This window comes from Vicugna pacos, chromosome X (assembly GCF_048564905.1).
Source record: "Vicugna pacos chromosome X, VicPac4, whole genome shotgun sequence".
NCBI lineage: Eukaryota > Metazoa > Chordata > Mammalia > Artiodactyla > Camelidae > Vicugna > Vicugna pacos.
In genome coordinates, this window is record NC_133023.1 from 54892404 (window position 1) to 54911238 (window position 18835).

The following is an 18835-nucleotide window of genomic DNA, read 5'->3' on the forward strand; positions in this document are numbered from 1 at the left end:
TTATATAATAAGTGTGGGGGAACTTTCTTTTTAAAAACTTTAAAACAAAGTGTCAGGGTAGGTAGAAGTCCCCTGGTACACCAGACCACGATCACAAGTAAAACAGAACTGTGTTTAAGCCTCCTTTCTCTTTAACTTGTACCTTAATGGCCTAATACCACTTACAGATTAACTGAGTGCGTGCAAGTCATGACCTTGTTGAAGGATGCTATAGGACTGGCCTCAGGAAAAGAAGAAAGGGGATCAGCAGTGGAAACTGCCAGAGGCAGAAGGAGAAAGACTAAGCAAAGAGATCACAGAAAGTAAACATAAAAGAACAGGAAGGGGGAGGGGAGAGGGAAAAACAAGAGGATAGGTATACACATATAGACATACTTTCATACATCAGCACCCATAGGGAAAAGAAGAGCTGGTCATGGATTTTTATCACAGGCATAGCTAGCATATTTTTCATGTTATTTTATTATTATCTGTATTAAGAGTATGTGTGTTTGTGCCTCGTGCCTCACTGTTCCCCGGAGGCAGGCTGTGTATTTCTTCAGCCCACATGTGCCGTCATATCTGCCTGATGTTGCCAGGGAAGATCAACTGGACACAAGGTCTGGACATTCTGGAGCCTACACTGGAAGCAAATTGCATAACCACGTGCCTATCTACGTGAGCTATAGATTTAGCAGACTATGTGGGACAGTCGGGAACATTCTGGGTGATAAAGGAGATCTGGTTGGGGATTCGGGAAGTCCCAGAGGCATTTGTGGAAAACAAGAAAGTAGATTAGTTCTCTCTGCGCCTAAACCCGATTTATGACAAACAACCCGACTAACCGGACAACGTTTGCTCATAGCCAAGACTGATTTTGTAAGGTGTTCATATTATTCTGTTGACTTTGTATACTACTTCTGTCATCCTTGAAGGTTTTACTGGGTTAATGGGATGACTGACGGGGGGGGGGTTAGTTTATTAAATGTAAATTGAGAGAGTAGGGATTAGAAATTAATTTCTACCTGGTTTGGTTTGAGTATAGTCATTTCCCAGAAAGACAGGCTCTCTAACAACCTTGTCTTTTCCGTGTGATAATTCATCTTTTAACCCATCTGGATACCAGGAACAAGGAGACTTAACCTTAAAAGTAGAATGTGTAGAGGGATCAATACGTGATCTTAAAATCATCCATTGACCTTTAGAGAGTGGGCATAATTGTCTCAGGGCTCCTGATGTAATTTGTAGTATAAAAGATTGTGGCTTCCAAAAATAATAAAAAGTAAATTAAAAAATAAAAAAACAAATAAAAGATTGTGGTTTCCATTACCCTATGCTAGAGTCTTGCACCATCCAGTATAGTAGCCACTAGCCATATGTGACCAAATTAAAATTAAATTAAATTAAACCTTCAGCTCCTCAGTTGCCTGGGCCACATTTCAAATGCTCCATAGGCACATGTGGCTAATGACTACTGTACTGGACAGTGCAGATATAGAACATTTCCACCATCACAGAAAGTTCTGTTGGACAGAACTGTGAATCTAGACTCACAGGATGCTCATCTGTAGACCAGGCATCTCTACATCTGCATGTAAAGTGACTTTTTTTTCTTACTTCAGATTGTCTCTTTGCATAGATGTGCTCAGAATGATACCAGGGAAACTGAGGCAGTTTGGCAAACTGATTAGCCCTCTTACCACACACACACACACACACACACACACACAAAGATAAGAATTCTCTTAGCGAATGGCTAAGTAAAATGTGGCATATTCATTCAATGGAATATAATAGAGCAGTTAAAGAGAATGAATTAGAAGTATCAATAAGGGTAGATCTCAAAAACATTTTTGTGTGAAAAAAGCAAGTTGCTGAATGTAATGATTTATTGCACACAAGACAATGCTACATTTTTCCTATGTAAGAGTATTCTTTTTTGGGTGTGGGAAGGAGGTAATTAGGTTTATTTATTTATTTAGTTAGTTAGTTAGTTATTTACTTATTTAATGGAAGTACTGGGGATTGAACCCAGGACCTCGTGCATGCTAAGCACACACTCTACCACTGAGCTATACCCTCCCCCCTCGTCTAGAGTATTTTTTAAAAGGTCTGGAAGAATATACATCAAACTCATAAGTGTTAACTTCAAGGAGGGAGGAAAAGTGAATGGGATAAGGGACCAAAGGGATTTTTTAGATTTCTATGTAATGTTCTAAAATTTTAAAGAAAAATATATTCATGCATTACTTGTGAATTGTGAAAATATTACTAAAACAAGACACAAGTTTATATACACAACATGAATACAAATATGTGAAAATATGGTGCTGATGAGAATAAGGGAAGGACACAAAATCCTGATGACAGTTGTTTTAAGATAGTGGGTTTGTGGATAATTATTTTCTTCTATTTCTCTATTTTTATTTATTTTGGGGGGTAATTAGGTTTATTTATGTATTTATTTCCATTTTTTTAAATGGAGGTACTGGGGATTGAACCCAAGACCTCATGCATGCTAAGCACGTGCTTTACCACTGAGCTATACCTTCCCTCTTCTCTATTTTTAAAAAGTTTTGTCTTGTGGCTGTCATGCTAATACAATAAAAAATTTTTGAATAGAAAGATGAATCCTCCTTTATGCTGTTGACATAGTATTATCACACATGAGGCATAGTTCTTAAGAGGCAATGGGCCCTGGTATATAATTAGTAAGAAATAACAGCTCAACATCATTTATGTAAAAATTTCAACCGTCCTTGGTGACAGTCTCCAAGATTCGGTTGGTCTCTAAAACCCCATTCTGCAGCTAATTCATACTGGCAGGCACACCCGGACCGTGCATTTCCTAAAAACAGAGGTTCCATTTGCATATTCACGAGACTTCCCTTCTTATGTCCAGGCCACCTGACTGGTTACGAGCTTTGAAAATTGTTCAGATCCAAAATACCGACCCTCTGATGTGGAACTCATTTCTAAAAGCTGCTTCCTAAGAAAAATCTAGCTTCACCTGCACCTCCCTCCATGGGGATGTGAGGTAAACTTCCATGCAGGCAATAACACTGCTCAGGCTTCTCAACTTTCAAGCCAGAATGTTAACTCTGTCACCCAACCACCTGTCCATCTGGCTTCCAAAACCTATGGAGCCTGCCTCAGTCGACAACAGAGCAAGATACCCACACTTCTGGCCTCCATCAGAGAATAAGTGTAGTCAGCCTCTGGGGTCCTGTCAAAAACCAGGCTGCGAGAAGAGATATTTATAGAATATATTGTAAGGGACATTCTATCCATCCATTCCTTTAGGTGGCATTTTAACTTGTGTCCTTGGGTCAAGTTCAAGCACCAGAAGGTTACATGCCTGAACCATATTAGCTCAGCCCCTGCAGCACAGCTTTAATGTTATACCCTTGGCTTTTAGCCAGGGCAGTTACAGGAACGTAATATGAAAATCTCTTCCGTGGGCATTCTAAAACTGTTACTAAGGACATTGTCCCTCATGGTAATTCCATGTGAGAAATTTCTTATGGAATTTAGCGCCAGCAATGAACCATTATGTAGCTGTTAAAAATTATAATTCTGGAAGACTAAATATGAAAATGTGTTTATGATATCTTCATTTAAAAAAAAGACAAAACGGTATAGAGACTCTAATTACAGTCATGTAAAATTATTTGTGTCTGTGGACAAGGACTGAAAGCTATACGCGAAGATGAAAATTCTATGAGGGTAATAAATGTTTTGCTTTTTCCAAAAAAATTTGTTTGCTGTAGCCTGTCTTTTCAAGTTAGGGAAAAAAGAATTTAGTGACGAAAATCTCTATCTTTCGTTGAGGAATTGCCACGTGCCTTTCTTCCTGATAAGAAGAATTGTGTAACTTACTGTGTTTTCCCCTTTCCCCTGGGCGGCCCAGAAGATTAATTTAATGTTCAGTCATTGCACATTAGCTTCTTCTTCCTCTACACGCCTCTGATGTTCTACTTCTATAATCTTATGACATTTGTACTGTTTTTTTCTGGTAAAGTGCCTCAAATCCCTTATAGAACAAGGCAAAACAGAAAGCACTCCCCGCCCCAACCCAGTTTAAAAGTTACACGCAGTCACAGTAAATTGGAAAAATATAAGAAAGTAAAATGAAAAAAGAACCACTGTTAACACTTTTTGGCATGTTTTCCTATTTTTTTCTCAATGTATTCTGAACAAAATTACGAGCAGAGTGTGTAAAGTTCCATCTTTTCATGGAACTTTAAAATACAAGCATCTTTTTGTGTATTGGAAACTCTTCTGGTAATAAGTCTAGTAAATAGCATGCTGGTAGGACTTTCGAAGGTTGGAACCATAGAGGCCTTCAAGAATGGTTAATGAGAAAGCTCAAAGGTCAGTTCAGAGAGCCTGAAACCTGAGAGATGAGGCTTTGTGGACCTTATTCCTGCCGGGGGCCAGGGCCGAATTTGTGTGAGTGTGAAGTGTGAGCTCAGGGCAGTCTCAAGCCAAAAGGGCAATCTGGGTCTCGTACCCATATTGAAGATCACAGAAAGTAGGATTTTAGACCTAGGAGAGACTGTAGAGGTCATATAAAACCGCATTCCCATTTTACAACTGAAGAAACCAAAGCCAAAGAGGCAAATTGATTTGTGTAGGTTCTGGAGTCAGACTGCCTGGATCTGTAACTCTGTTCTACCACTTAGTAACTCTGGACCTTAAGTAGGTCCCTTTACCCTCTCTCTAAGTCTCATTTTCCTCCGTGAAATGAAAATAGTAATAGCATTTAATTTACATGCTTATTATGTGGATTAAATCAGCTAATCCGTGTAAAGCATTAGCACAGTGCCTAAGACACAATGAAAAGTCAATTGGTGTTACTTATTAATAGTAGGGTAATTATTATCACTGTTCATCTAGTTAGTGACAGAGCTATGACAAGGACTCAGCTCTCCTGACTCAATCTAGTGCTCTTTTCACTATATCGGGCTGACTTCCAGGGTCCAGAGAGGACTGACTAGCTGCCTCGAACTTAGTAGTGGTGCCAAATCAGATCTACTTGGGGCTAAATCTGAGGACTTTAGTCTGGGGTGTACTTTATGTAAAAGCACGTAGCCTGGTGTCTGGAAAAGTAGACTCTTACGAAATGTTTATTAACTGAAAATATTTTCAAAAACAACGACAGGGTTGGGAGGTGCTGCTGGCTTCTAAGAGAAGAACAAGAAATCTTTCACGGAAACACATAAAGAAGGACTTAGGGAAGAAGGCTACACAAATATGTATGTTCCATACACATCTGTGAAGACCAAGGACAAGCAGAGGTGGTGTTTTCTGAGATTCCTTGAACTTGCTCATCGTTGTTTTTGTTAACCCCTGCGTCTTTCTCTGTGGTTACTAGCAAAATTCCTATTCAAACCCTAGGTGGAAGGGGGTGTTTTTTCAGAGCTGGGCAGGGTAAGAAAGAAGTAGGGAAATGTCTATCTCAATTCAAATGAATAAAGCCGGTTTGGCAGCCGGCTTGGGGGGTGGCACCCAGTTTGAAGAAGAGTGGGCGGTTGTAGTGAAAGAGGCAAGAGGGCCAAACCCCTATGACCTTCAAGAGGAAAAAGAAAACACTGGGAATGCGGAGCGAGTTGAGACCATAAACTCTGGGGTTGCAACTGGGGAAAAGGGCTGTGCCCCCCTCCCCATATCCTGCCGTATCTCTTTGTGATTTGTGACTCCATCAGTTTTCCGGGGTCCTGCTGTTGGTCCTCTTCCATGATCGATGTGTCTTCTATGCTCCAAGGCCACCCTACTAACTCTGTCTCTTGGCTAATGTATATTCTAACACCGCCACAGTAATAAGCTGCATAGCTCTGACCTCTCTCATGCGTTGAAGTCGTCGTGTCCTTGCCATTCCACCACTCCTTCAGCTCACCCTCCTAAATCATCTGGTCCTATGGTCTATGGTCATTTTTATCTGTCCAGAGTTCCAAGGTGTACTCTCATCTTTTTTTTTTTTAATGGAGGCACTGGGGATTGAACCCTCACAGTGCATGCATGTTAAGCACACGCTCTGCCACTGAGCTATACCCTCCCACCCAGTATATTCTCATCTTAACAGTAAAGGCTCAATAAGCATTTATGGATTGATCACAGAGTTTATCGCCTAGTTGGGGAGACAATACACGCTTGTGAAATGAAAAGCCATGTAACCACAAGCACAAAGTTAAAGAATACAAACTGAGCTCAGAGAGGTTCAGGAGATGCAGTGTTGTTAAGTGATCCGTCAGGTTGGGCTAGTTGGGGAAAGTTTCCAAGAGCATAGAGCAGGTAAGTTTTGAGCTTTGGGAAATTTAAAGTGATGGACATGAGTTGGTGGAGAGGTGGACCTTTTCAAACAAATGCACAAAGGGAGACAATGCAAGATATAACTCAAGCCAAGACAGGTGCCTGCCCCGCCCTGCCATTTCCCTGTCTCAGCAGCTCTGCGTGATCTGCCACCACACCTGTTTCATTTAGAAGCGAGCTCCTTGCAACCTAGTGCCCACCAGGCGCTCTCTACCAAATTCACTGCTCAGGCAGCACTTAGCAAGTACTCCAGGCTGTGCTGGAAGACACATAGGCAGGACCTGTTTGCAGACGTTGTGAGCAACTATCTCCCATCTCTCTAGTCTGGACCTCAGGTAGGAATACACAGTCTTCTTTTTACCGTCTATGTGACAAATGCATGGAACTGCTAGTAGGGTGCAAATGGAGCAGAAGGAGGCAGGAATACATAGATCCAAGATGGTTATGTTACCATGAGGAGACTAATATCACTTTGAAGCTCAATGTGCTGGCACCTCTGAAAAAATCCCAGGTTGTATGGATAGGAGGAAGGCCTGGTCATCACAGAGTACATATCAAGCAATGCCGTCAATGGTACAACACTAGGCTCTATACAGACTAGTTAAATTCTAGTCCCTCCCCCTAGGAGCTTGCTGTCTAACAGGAAAAACGGGACATGGCCAGGCAGAAAATAAATACGATATTTAAAAGTTGTCAAATGTACAAGTGCAATGTCACTCGATTCCTGATCCCCATTTATTCGACTGGCATTTACTGAATGTCTACTATGTGGGGTCACAGAGATATATACAACTTGTCTCTGCCTTCAAGGAGTTCACAGGTCAGTGGAAGAGACATACACCTAAGCAAATAATTACAATACAATATGGTTTATGCTATATAACGTAAGCCTGCACAAAATGCCTGGGAATGCAGGAAACGGAGAACTAACTGTACCTGAGCAAGACAGGGAAGGCTGAATAGGAATTTTCCAGAATAAGAGACTTGGGGAGGGGATGATGAGAGGGAGGACATCCCAGGATGAGGAAATACCATACATACAAGGGTATGTATGGTATTTCCAGGAAATAGTGTGAAACTCGGAATGGTCAGAACTTAACGTGCCAAGTGAAAGAGGACGCAGGAAAGATGGGAAGTGGCCTGAACCTGAAGAGACCTGTAAGCCTTGCTAAGTTTGAACTTTATCACACAGGCAGTGGGGAAAATTAAATGAAGTTTTAAGCAGGTAAATGCTATGATCACATGTAAGTGATATCCCAGGTCTCCTGCCTCCTAGTTGTGTGGCTTTGGGCAAGTCACTAAGTCTCTGAGCATTAGTGTCTTCTGTACAATGGGGACAACAGTGGTACCTACCTCACAGGGTTGATTGGAGGAGTAAATGAGCTAATGCCTGTAAAGCAATCAGCACAGCACCTGGCACATAGTAAGTGCTTCATAAATTTGTTATTACCGGGAGTGTTTCTTAGAAAGGTTACTTTGTTGGCGGCACAGAATGTAAACAGCAGCTGGGAAAAGATTCTTGGTGTGAGGTCCAATTAAGACGCTGCTGCGTCTGATAAATTAAGATCTTGAACCGGGATTTCGATGTGGAAGGTTCGGGAGATGAAAAGATGAAGAGTAAGTCTAGTTTAGGAGACTGGGTAGGTTAGGACAACCATTAACCAAATTCAGAGATAAGAGTGTCCAGAGGATAGGGGTGTGGGTGCAGGAACAGATAATGAGTCCTGTTTGGAACCTGTTGAATGAGAAGTGAAGCCGCCGAAGATGGGAACCTGGAGAGTATCAATATTTTAAGGAGAGGCCAGAAGAGCCAGTGGGGAAAACAGATTGGTCAGCAACCTCGTATCAGTGGGAACTGCGTGTGGGGAGTTGAGGGCGGCGGGGGAGACCCTATCATCAAACAACCATTTGTTTATGTTCCCCAAGCCCTCCACCCAACTCCTCAACATGCATACAGCCTATTTTCTAGTCCAGTTCCTTGCTTCTCGCTTCTCGGTTTTCTGTTTCTTGCAGAGATCGCATTTTTTTCCTTTTGCCCTCTTCTGCCTGAAAGAGGGAAAGGTGTAGCATCTCTCAACGCGGTCATCCAGGCGACCCCTAATCACAAGGGAGGAGGTGGGAAGGGGGTAAGAGGAGGAAAATGATTTTTAAAGAAAAGAAAAAGTCCGCGACGACCTCTAAGGATTAAAGTGCCACCTCTCTATATCCTGCCACGCCGCTCTCCTGCCTCCCTTATCGGGCTCCTGGCAGCGAAGTAGGACGGGAAATGTAGTCCTCAAACCCGACCAGGGTGGCACGGCTGAAGAACTCGGTTTCCCAACCGGCTCTCCAGGCGCGTGCGCAGATGGCTGCCCCGGCGAGTGGTAAACAGAGACGTCAGGCGGGGGCCGCTGCTTGGAGCAAAACAAAAGGGAAACCCGGGGGGCGGGGGGTGGGGGGGGTTGATAGGGGGATCGGTGCGGGAATTCGAGAGGCCGAGGCGGCGGGGACTTGGACCCGGTTGAGAGTCGGAGGGAGGGAAGAGGCGAAGGGAGGGGGAAGCAGGGGAGGGGCAAGTGACGCGGGGGAGCGGGGCGTGGGGGAGGGCAGTGATCCGGGTGGAGGAAATTTGGGAGGAGTGTCCGGGGGGCAGCAACTTAAAAGGGGGAGGGAACTGTGGCTAAGGAGACGTTCGGTGATGGGAGCGCGATGTGTGCCTTAGGTTTAAAAGAGCAGGAAGCTGAGTGAGAGGTTGGGGAAAAAGTGTCTTCGCTAGGCGGAGGTTACAGGTGGTGTCTCGGAAAGCTCCGAGGCTGCAGGCAGTAGTGGAGAAGAGGATCAGAGAACTGTGTGGAAGGGACAGCTTAAGGGCTAGCGTCCTGGGGCGAGGGGGAAGTTCGAGACTTTCTGAGGACTGGTAGGAATGTGCCTCCTGGCCCTCGGTGCTTCCCCCCTGGGGGGAGGCATCGCGAGGTACGGTGGCAGGCTCCTCTGAACGCTGAGCGCCGGAGGTCCAACTCCACGTATGGATCCAGGGAATGAGAATTCAGCCACAGAGGCTGCCGCGATCGTAGACCTCGATCCCGACTTCGAACCCCAGAGCCGTCCCCGCTCCTGCACCTGGCCCCTTCCCCGACCAGAGCTCGCTCCCGAGCCATCCGAGTCGCCCGAGGTGGAGTCAGGTCTGGGAGAGAAGGTACACACGGAGGGGCGCTCGGAGGGGCGCTCCGAGCCGACCCTGTTGCCCTCCCGGCTCCCAGACCCGGCAGGGGGCCCCCAGCCCGGGATCCTGGGGGCTGTAACAGGTCCTCGGAAGGGAGGCTCCCGCCGGAATGCCTGGGGAAATCAGTCATATGCAGAACTCATCAGCCAGGCCATTGAAAGCGCCCCCGAGAAGCGACTGACACTCGCCCAGATCTATGAGTGGATGGTCCGCACTGTGCCCTACTTCAAGGACAAGGGTGACAGCAACAGCTCCGCAGGATGGAAGGTAACTATGACCCCCCTTACCTCCGTCCCAATACCCGTTTGCCCCTGGGCCCCCCAGTCTCCTTACTGCTACTCCTTTCACACCCCCACCCCAGAGATCCACCTTCAGTCGTGAATTAGACAAACATTTACTTAGTCCATAGTATATTCCATGCCCGGTGCTTGATGCTGGAGGATCATAAATGAATAAGACACTGTCCTTGCCCTGAAGAAAATTGAATTCTCTGCTCACTGCTCAACACTCCCAGTACTTTGGCTTGGGCTGCCCCAAACACTTATCCCCACAGAGAAGTCTTTATCCTATGTACAGCAGGAACTGTGTGGATTCCCTGCAGGAACCTAGCCTTCCCTCCTCCCCCACCTCCCACCCCAACACCTTTTCTCCCATTCCTGTGGGGTTACTTGGATTCCCTGCTTGCCTCTCAATACCTCAGGGTAGAAGTACTATTCTAGAACTCTGCTACCCAAGAAGATGGAGTGGAGTGGCAAAAGGTAAAAAGAGCGATACCCAGGGGGTAAGGTAGCTGATCTTGCGCACTGAGAAAAAACAGGGTGTGGGGGGCTGTGAGCGACTGCCTGCCTCAGTTTACCCTATATAATGCCAAGAATATCTCCCTAGTAAGGGGCTCTCTAAGTTGTGGGGGGAAGTTTTCACTCGCTGTTGAGGAATATTTGTGAAAAAAAAGATAGGGCTCTGATGGGAGAGCACAAGGTTGGGAGTTCCTTGGCCTTCTGTGAAGAAACTGTGAGGAGAGATCTCACTAGATGCTCTGAAACTTGTCCTGAGAAATATGGGGCTCTGATCACGAAATTGGGGTGCTTCAACTCCTATCGAAGTCTTGGACACTGGTAAGTGGTGAGATCAGGATGCAAGGAAATACAGAGGATCAAATGAGCAGAGGGTCTTCCCTGAGGTGTAAGAGATCAAGGGATCAGATCTGCAGTATCCCTAGGGGTTGGGCAGAACAGAAAACGGGACAGCTGAATGAGACCCTTGGCACTATTTCTGGGTAGACTGCCACGCCACAGTCTCAGCTCATAAAGAGCTCCCCTCCTTGGACCCAGCCTACACAGCTGTTTTTCTTTTCCCTTAGGTTCATTTTCCAGGGTAGAAGAAATAACCATGAGTTGTTAGTTATGCTGTGGGAGTGTAGTCCCTCCTTATAATTTATACTTATAGGGTTTTTTTTTTGTTTACAAAGTAATTAATTTTTTTATTTTATTAGTCTTTACAGCAATTCCGAGATTCCTCATTTGACAAATTAATTAGGAGACTCAGGTCTAGAAAGCTTAGGAAACTTGCCAAGATCAATAGAATGAGAACTTGAACTCAGGTCTAAGCTCTTTCTGTTAATCCATGCTGTCATAGAATAATGGCAAAGCCAAATCAGGCCAAGTCTGGGGCCTCCAATGCTCTCACCTCTCACTCCCCACCCCTGCCCTGGTCCAAGGTAGCCTCAAGCCTGAACTGGCTTCCCTGGTGATGGGCCAAGGTTACTACCACCCCACCAGGGGGCGGCACTCACATAGAACAAGAAGGCTTAGTTTAGGTGGCTAGGGGAACAGTGTGCAGTCACCCCTCTTCGAACAGGTAAGAATTACAGGCTTCTAGGGAGCCGACCTTTCCAGGTAGGAGGTTGTACCACGTACTAGTTGCCAAGGTCTAAAAAAGAGGGGATGAACAAATGGGCCTCACCGGTACTGAGCAGTAGGGAAAGGAATGAGCCTTCTCAATAGACCCAGAGTTAGAGGCTGCAAAAGGGTGGGGGGAAATCATGGTGCCGGAAGTCACTGTGGTTCTCAGTTACTAAGCTCAGGCTGGATGGACAAGTGCGATTCCTTGAAGGAACCAAAAATACTAATGCAGCCATAGTAGTTGGAGTGCCATTACTGCAGGGTCCCAGGGAGACAAGGAGTTCTTTAGCTAAAGAGCCCTGGAGCAAGAAGCTACTTAAGCATCTTTCCCCAGGCAAAGAGTCCCCTTATCTCCAGCATCAGTCTGAAACACATGAAGTGATTTCTGACTGTCCAAAGCTTCAGCCTCCTAGCTGCTCCAAGCCCTTCTGGGCTCTTCCCAAGTTTCTAAACACCAAAGAGCTTCATGTGGGAGGTCAAATGCCCCTAAGGTTGGAGATCCTCTGCACAAATTCCTGAGGAGAAGTAGGGGAAAGGAGGTAGGAAAGAGAAGGGAGGTTCTTGGCGGAGGGGGGAGGGCGGAGCCGGAGGGGGGCGGGACACAAAAGGATGGTGTAAGTAGCCTGAGGCAGCCAGTGAAAATAAGCTGCTCTGGGGGCCCAAGAAGCTGCGAATCTCAGCTCCCTGGGCCCCTGGGAAAAAATACTTATCTCTAGCAGAATATCTGCAGCGAGGGAGGAAGGAAGAACACAGCTCCTAATACCCAAGGCACTCAAGAGCTGACGGAGCCTCAAGGGGAGATTCACCATCTGTCACCTGAGGGCCACCCACCAATCAGGCAACAAATATTGATTATATACTGGGAGGTTGGCACTCTGAGGGGGGCACTGCTGGGGGCTGCCCACCTGGACAACGTGATCTGTGTCTTGGCATTTACACCTGATAAGGCAAATTCCATGGAAATGAAAAACAATATACTATAGATTGGGCCTGTTTGAGGGGAACAGCTTTAAATACAGTACCAGAATTTTGGCTGCAGGAGTCAAGCCACCACTTCATAAAATGGGGCACTTAAGCTCGGTTTGGTCTTGATGAACTAGGAGAATTTTAGAGAGGGGAGATCCTTCCCCGGACCAGGAAGGCTGGAGGAATGTGTTTTGGGTATTCGAGGCACTAGGAGAAGCCTGGCCTGAATGTAGTTGAGGGTGTGCGTTCAGAAACTGAGAGAAATCGGAATAAAAGGAATCTTCAAATCCTACAGAGAGCCAGGACCCAAATGCCCAGTGGGAGAGTGGAGCATCAGCCGTGCTGAGGTTCCAGCCCCTCAGCCTCTTCAGAAAACTGGCTCGGGACAGGGTGGGTCAGTCCTGGGCTGGTGTTGCGCCACTGTCCTGTCAACTCCACCCAAGCAGGCGCTCAAGGAAAGGGGTGGAGCTGTGGAATGCTCTTTTCCATCTGAGCCGAGTTCTTGCTGAACCCGGAGTGTGTCTTCCCGATGCTGGCCAGCCCCTAGAGACTTGGGAGGACTAGAGTGCTGTGAGCTTTTCGGGGGGGGGGGGCGCAGTGCCTTCTGAATTGGTTGTTGCTCGGGTTGTCTCCTGGGATCCCTGTGCAGAGAAGTCCGGAGCAGAGACCAAGCAGCTGGTCTTCAGGTGGGAACAGTGTATGGTCTCCTCCCCTACCACCACCCTCCACTCCTACCCTGGCCTGTCTGCCCCTTGGATTTGACTAGCTCTGAGTCTCCAGGAATGTCCCTGCTGTGTCCCACCCAGCATCCTTGTAGACTGGACTGCTGGCCCCTGACTCCCCTCCATACATCTCATGCCCCTTTCCTGTTGCCTCTGCTCCTCCAGAACTCGATCCGCCACAACCTGTCGCTGCACAGCAAGTTCATCAAGGTTCACAACGAGGCGACCGGCAAGAGTTCGTGGTGGATGCTGAACCCCGAGGGAGGCAAGAGCGGCAAGGCGCCCCGCCGCCGGGCAGCCTCCATGGATAGCAGCAGCAAGCTGCTCCGAGGCCGCAGCAAGGCCCCCAAGAAGAAACCCGCTGTGCTGCCAGCTCCACCGGAAAGCGCCACTCCGAGGAGCCCCACTGGCCACTTCGCCAAGTGGTCGGGCAGCCCCGGCTCTCGCAACCGGGAGGAAGCTGATGTGTGGAGCACCTTCCGTCCGCGGAGCAGTTCCAATGCCAGCACTGTCAGCACTCGGCCCTCCCCCAGGAGACCAGAGCCTGAGGTGCTGGCAGAAGAAGAAATACCAGCCTCAGCCAGCTGCTATGCAGGGGGTGTTCCACCCACCCTGAAAGAAGATCTCGAGCTGTTAGATGGGCTCAATCTCACATCTCCCCATTCCCTGCTATCTCGGAGCAGCCTCTCCGGCTTCTCTTTGCAGCACCCTGGGGTTTCAGGCCCGTTACACACTTACAGCACCTCCCTCTTCAGCCCAGCAGAGGGGTCCCTGTCAGCAGGAGAAGGGTGCTTCTCAAGCTCCCAGTCTCTCGAGGCCCTGCTCACCTCTGATACGCCACCACCCCCTGCTGACGTCCTCATGACCCAGGTAGATCCCATTCTGTCCCAGGCTCCGACACTTCTGTTGCTGGGGGGGATGCCTTCCTCCAGTAAGCTAGCCCCGGGGGTCGGCTTATGCCCTAAGCCCCCAGAGGCTCCAGGCCCCAGCAGTCTGGTTCCGAGCCTCTCGATGATAGCACCGCCTCCAGTCATGGCCAGTGCTCCAGTCCCCAAGCCCCTGGGGGCTCCTGTGCTCACCCCTCCAACTGAAGCTGTAAGCCAAGACCGAATGCCTCAGGATCTCGATCTTGATATGTATATGGAGAACCTGGAGTGTGACATGGATAACATCATCAGTGACCTCATGGACGGGGACGAAGGACTGGACTTCAACTTTGAGCCAGGTACGGCACCCCATAATCACAGCAGCATCTCGCAACCTATACCCACTCCTTAGGGGCTCGCCAGGCCTGTGATTTGAGCAAGGGGGAGATTGAGAACATGGCGGTGTCTGGGGCCCCTGAGGAATTGGAGGGAAGATGTCATATTAGAATGGCATCGTTTCCAGATGGGACCCCCCCAGGCCCCTCAGTGCCTACCCCTACAAAGTAGCACAGGAGAGGTGGGGGGAAGGGCTGTCTCTGTTTCCCTTGGTCTGAATCCTGATGATGGAAAGTCATCACACCGCAGACGAGCCTCTTACCTTGTCCTCCCATTTGTTCTTCCCACAGATCCCTAAGCCATGGCCAGAAGCTTTGTTCCCTGCATCAGAGGTGGAGCCAGGCGTGCCCATATTCACTCTTTACCCTTGACCCCTCCCCGGGAATTTGGGACCCTGCTTTAGGGCTAGGGTAGGGTCTGCTCACAGGGGTGTTGAGGAAATCATAAAGCTGCCCCATATGGGAACTCTAGGGGGGGAGGGGGAGAGGGAGAGGGTTTATTCTCACTGTGCCAATTAGGGGGTAAGGCCCCCCTCTCAGGAGCCAGCCCCGGCTCCCCCCCATCCCCAACCTCTAGGTCTTGCAGCAGGGGCAGGCAATGCTGTTGGAAATGCGAAGTTACCAGTGGCCTTACCCCTGCCTTTGGGAGCAGGATTTTTTGTAGAGTCTTACCTGAGCTGGTCCAGGCTGAGTCCAGCCTGGGATTTTTATGCCGTGGCCCCTTCGGCCAGCGGTGTGGGGTTGGGAGGGGGTTAGTGGGGACTTAGAAGGGCCAAGGTCTGAGCACTGGAGTAGCTCACCAGGCCAAATCCCCCTTGGAAAGCTGCAGATAACAGAAAGGCTTTTTATAAACTTTTAAAGAAATATAAACACAAATCTAGAGATTTTTAACAGTGGCAAGGTGCTAGTGATGGGGAGAATGCTTTTTTTCTTTCTGAAGGCTTTGTCATAGTGACATGATGTAAACACTACAGACATTACTACGGGAAACAGAGGGGAAGTGACAGAGAACTCCAGGCCAGCAGGGTGCAGGGAGCAAGTGTGGACCGGATCTAGAACAAGGTCTGTGCAGCACTAGCTTGGCGGTACCCTGAGGAAAAGCTAAGCCAGGGCCTCTCATTCTGTCACCTTGTGCCTGGGAGTGTGTGGCATTGGGGTGCAGCCACCCTCTCACGTGACCCCCTGTGGCTTAGTGCTCCAGTGGGAGAGTGCGTTGAAGGCCTGGAATTAGTTTGCGGCCTGGGAAGGGGGTGGGAGGAGGGAGAAGAGGAGGGAAGGATTTAGGGTGGTAAAGTTAGGCACAGAGACCTCCCTGTTCAAGGCCCCAGACAGCTGTCCCTGCCCTTCTTCCCCTTGCCTGACTGCAGGGGTTATGTGGAAGTGTGTGTGGTAGCAGGCAGGGGGAGGGGCGGAACAGGGAAGGGGGAGCTGGGGAGCTTGGCTGAGGGTCTGGGAAATGAGCAGGGATGGAGGGGAATGTGGATCAGGTTTACTAGCACCTGCTAGGGAGGCCATCTGGGGCTCCTTCTCCACCCCAACCCCCAAAGCAGCCCCTCCCCCAGTCCCCTTTGCCTTGTCTCCTCCCCCTGCCCCTGCTGTGGGTTCCCATCACTTCCTGTGTCAGCGCCTGGCCTACCCAGATTGTATCATGTGCTAGATTGGAGTGGGGAAGTGTGTCAAATCAATAAATGAATAAATTCAATAAATAAATGCCTATAACCAGCTCTGGTTTTTGCTGCCTCACTGTTCTCCTTGGATAAGGAGGGGAGGGTGGGTGGTAGGGACTGCCCAGAGGCAGACCGGTGGGGGGTGGGGGAATTTCAGCCGGGGACTGAGGTGGAGTGTGGTGGGGGGAGGGAAGATGCTCAGAAGTCACCTAACCCCAGCAGGAGTAGGCGGGCTTCGATAGGCCTCCCAAAGGGAGGTAGTCTGGTTGGAGAAGACCCCACCCCCTACTCTGTCCCTCAAAGGCTCATTGTACTGGACTTCGCTGTCTTTCCTCGCCCCCACAGCCCCCACCCATGTGCTGGTCCCTGCCCTCTCCTGCTGCTCCTCCCCACCGTTAGAGCCTCCTCAGTGCCGGGCGCCTTAAACCTTGGTGCAGATAACTGGGAGAAGTCTTTCTTGAAAACAGGAACCCCACGTTCAATTCCACTAATTTCATACCTAGTGTTACTGCTCTCACTTGGTCACTTTATTTGGTCAGCGATATTTATCCCTCCTAATGAGAAAGTCCACTCTATTCTTAAGGATTGGACCCCTGCGAGTGGGCCTCTCTTCGTCTGATCGTCCTGATCTGGACTGGAAAAGGAAAGGGACAGTGAGCAGATAAAGAAGTCCCTTTGCATGGCAGCTTGCTTCAAACTAGGGCCAAAGGCTGGACAAAAGAGGTTAGAGGCAGGTCTTGGGAATGGGTGTTGGATTTGGAAAGGAAATTCATCCCAGAAGGCCGGGGTGGAGGAGCCTTGGGTTGGCTGGGGCGGGGAAGGAGGTTGCTGGGAGAGACCACATTTGGGAAGTCTTACTGCGGGGTTCATGGAGGATTCAGTTGAAACTTTTTTGGCTTCTTGGCTTCTAAGCATTTTGATTTGGTTCCTCTCCATGACGTCACATTGTGTACGCAAGGCATCTAGGAACCAGGAAAAGGCACCCCCACCACCACTGAAAACTAGAGACCTTACCTACCCATCCTGTCCCTCCCGCCATTCAAATTATCCCTTGGAGCAACAGAGCTGAAAGCTACGCTTTGCTCTCTTCAGCAGAAATTGGGACACCCAGACTCCAAGAGAAAAGGATGAAGGGAAAGATGGAAATGATGTGGTGGTGATAGGGAGGTGTACTGAGGAGATGGTTGAGAAATGGCGAGGGGGGGTGAGCAACACACGCACACTCCTCCTGGTTTGAGCTAAACATCCCTCCTAAAGCGGACCTCAACCCGATCCCCCCTTTCCAAGAATCCTGTGACCCAACCTGCTGTATTCTAGCAGTCCCACATGCCCTATATTCTCCATCACCTAGCTGTGTACAGTACTCTCTGTGTTCCTCCTTCCTCCATCGTACTCCTTACCAATTAGCTCAGGTTCTGGATTCTTCAGGAGGGGCACAAAAGCTCGGTAGATATTCTCAAATCGAGTTCCTGTGAACACAGCAGTATGCACTCCCCAGCTTCCCGTCACCCAGTCTCCAACCTTCCAAAGCCCAAGATTTCAGGACCTTCACAATCAACACTACCTTGAACTGGTGTCCCTTATTTCCTCCCCTCAGGTCCATCCCTAGGATCAGGTGAGGGGCAAAGAATGTGCTAACCTACCCATGGTCATAGTGGCAGTGCCCTTTCTTTGGCTGACTAGAGACGGTCTATTTGGAGCTGGTTGAGGGTGCCTTATCTGAAGGACAAGGTTCCCAGGCCATCTCGAGGGCTTTGTTCTATCTCTAGGGAATGCTCCCAAGCCTCTACCTGGTGGCCCAAACTCCACCCTACAAACGTAGTAGGTGCTTCGAGCTGTAAGGAATTTGTTGGCATATTCTTCAAGGGTCTTCATCAGGAAAAGCAACTTCATGGTCCCCGTTTCATCACACAAATCGATGGTGTCTGGAGGGAGGCCACAGGATAATTGGGGCAGCTAAGGAAGGACAGTGGGAGCAAAAGGGGCCAGTGACCCTATCCAGAATGGGTTGGAGGAAGCTGTCAAGATACAAGCTCTCCTTTTGCCATCAGGAGGACTCAGGGGCTGGAGATGACCCTACCACTTCTGACCCTTGGGCATCAGTCCCCTCCCCACACTCCTCACCTTTTTTCGGCAGCCCCAATTTACGGCGGGCATAATGCAGCAACAGGAAGACAGAACAATTAATATTGGCCAGAAACTGCTGATCATCTGAGAAGAGATGGGATAGGGTGATGTGGCCCTTCTCTAGGTAGACACCATCCCTGAGATCTCCATTGCCCTCAAACACCCCTCACCCTCAGCCTAGACTGGATGCCAGCTCTGTGGTACTCCTCACCTCCATGTTTGATAAAGATGAACATGCTCTCAAGATCTTCTCACTCTTCGGAGGCAGGCTTGATGATTCATGGCAGAAGGAGGGAGTGTTCTAGGGGACTTGGGGGGCCATATGGGCCCATAAATTTGGGGGACCGGAGAGGCAGAAGGATTACATTGGCCCAGACTGGGCAGAGAGGAGCTATTGGCAGCTGCAAACAACCAGCATCCCTAGGGGTGGGGCCTGAGCCTGCAGATGAAGGATTATGAGGTCAGAAGTGGTATGTGTGGCAGAAGAGGGAGAAAGGATAAGGCAAGAAGAATCTGGGTCTAGGAAAGGTTAGTTGGCAATGGGGGCAACGTGGTACATCTAACTCTAAGCGGCCCCTCAGAAGGAGCGCAGGACACCTAGAGAAAAGAAAGTTTCTGGCCCAGTCTTCTTTTCTAGTGAATTTCTACTGCCTCCAGCACATGAGTCCACGTATCCATTCCCTGGCACCAGGCCTCCC

General features: G+C 48.7%; 2 protein-coding genes across 3 annotated transcripts; one reads left to right on the plus strand and one right to left on the minus strand.

Annotated features, from left to right (window-relative positions):
- Positions 1-8631: 8631 nt before the first annotated feature.
- On the plus strand, positions 8632-16067 carry FOXO4 (forkhead box O4). Its single transcript, XM_072955998.1, has 3 exons — positions 8632-9760; positions 13248-14307; positions 14635-16067. Exons 1-3 carry the CDS (start codon positions 9296-9298, stop codon positions 14640-14642), a joined length of 1533 nt encoding a protein of 510 aa, XP_072812099.1. The 5' UTR covers positions 8632-9295; the 3' UTR covers positions 14643-16067.
- Positions 16068-16515: 448 nt separating this feature from the next.
- Positions 16516-18522, minus strand: CXHXorf65 (chromosome X CXorf65 homolog). Of its 2 annotated transcripts, XM_006217660.3 has the most exons (6): positions 18349-18522; positions 18135-18221; positions 17801-17935; positions 17411-17479; positions 16869-16972; positions 16516-16644 (listed from the first exon to the last, which is right to left on the minus strand). In XM_006217660.3, the coding sequence occupies exons 1-6, from the start codon at positions 18371-18373 to the stop codon at positions 16546-16548; spliced, it is 519 nt and encodes a 172-aa protein (XP_006217722.2). In that variant the 5' UTR covers positions 18374-18522; the 3' UTR covers positions 16516-16545. The 2 variants fall into 2 exon arrangements, with proteins under 2 accessions (XP_006217722.2, XP_072812794.1); XM_072956693.1 differs by lacking the exon at positions 18349-18522 and having other exon boundaries at positions 17801-17966; positions 18135-18214.
- Between the last annotated feature and the right edge of the window lie 313 nt (positions 18523-18835).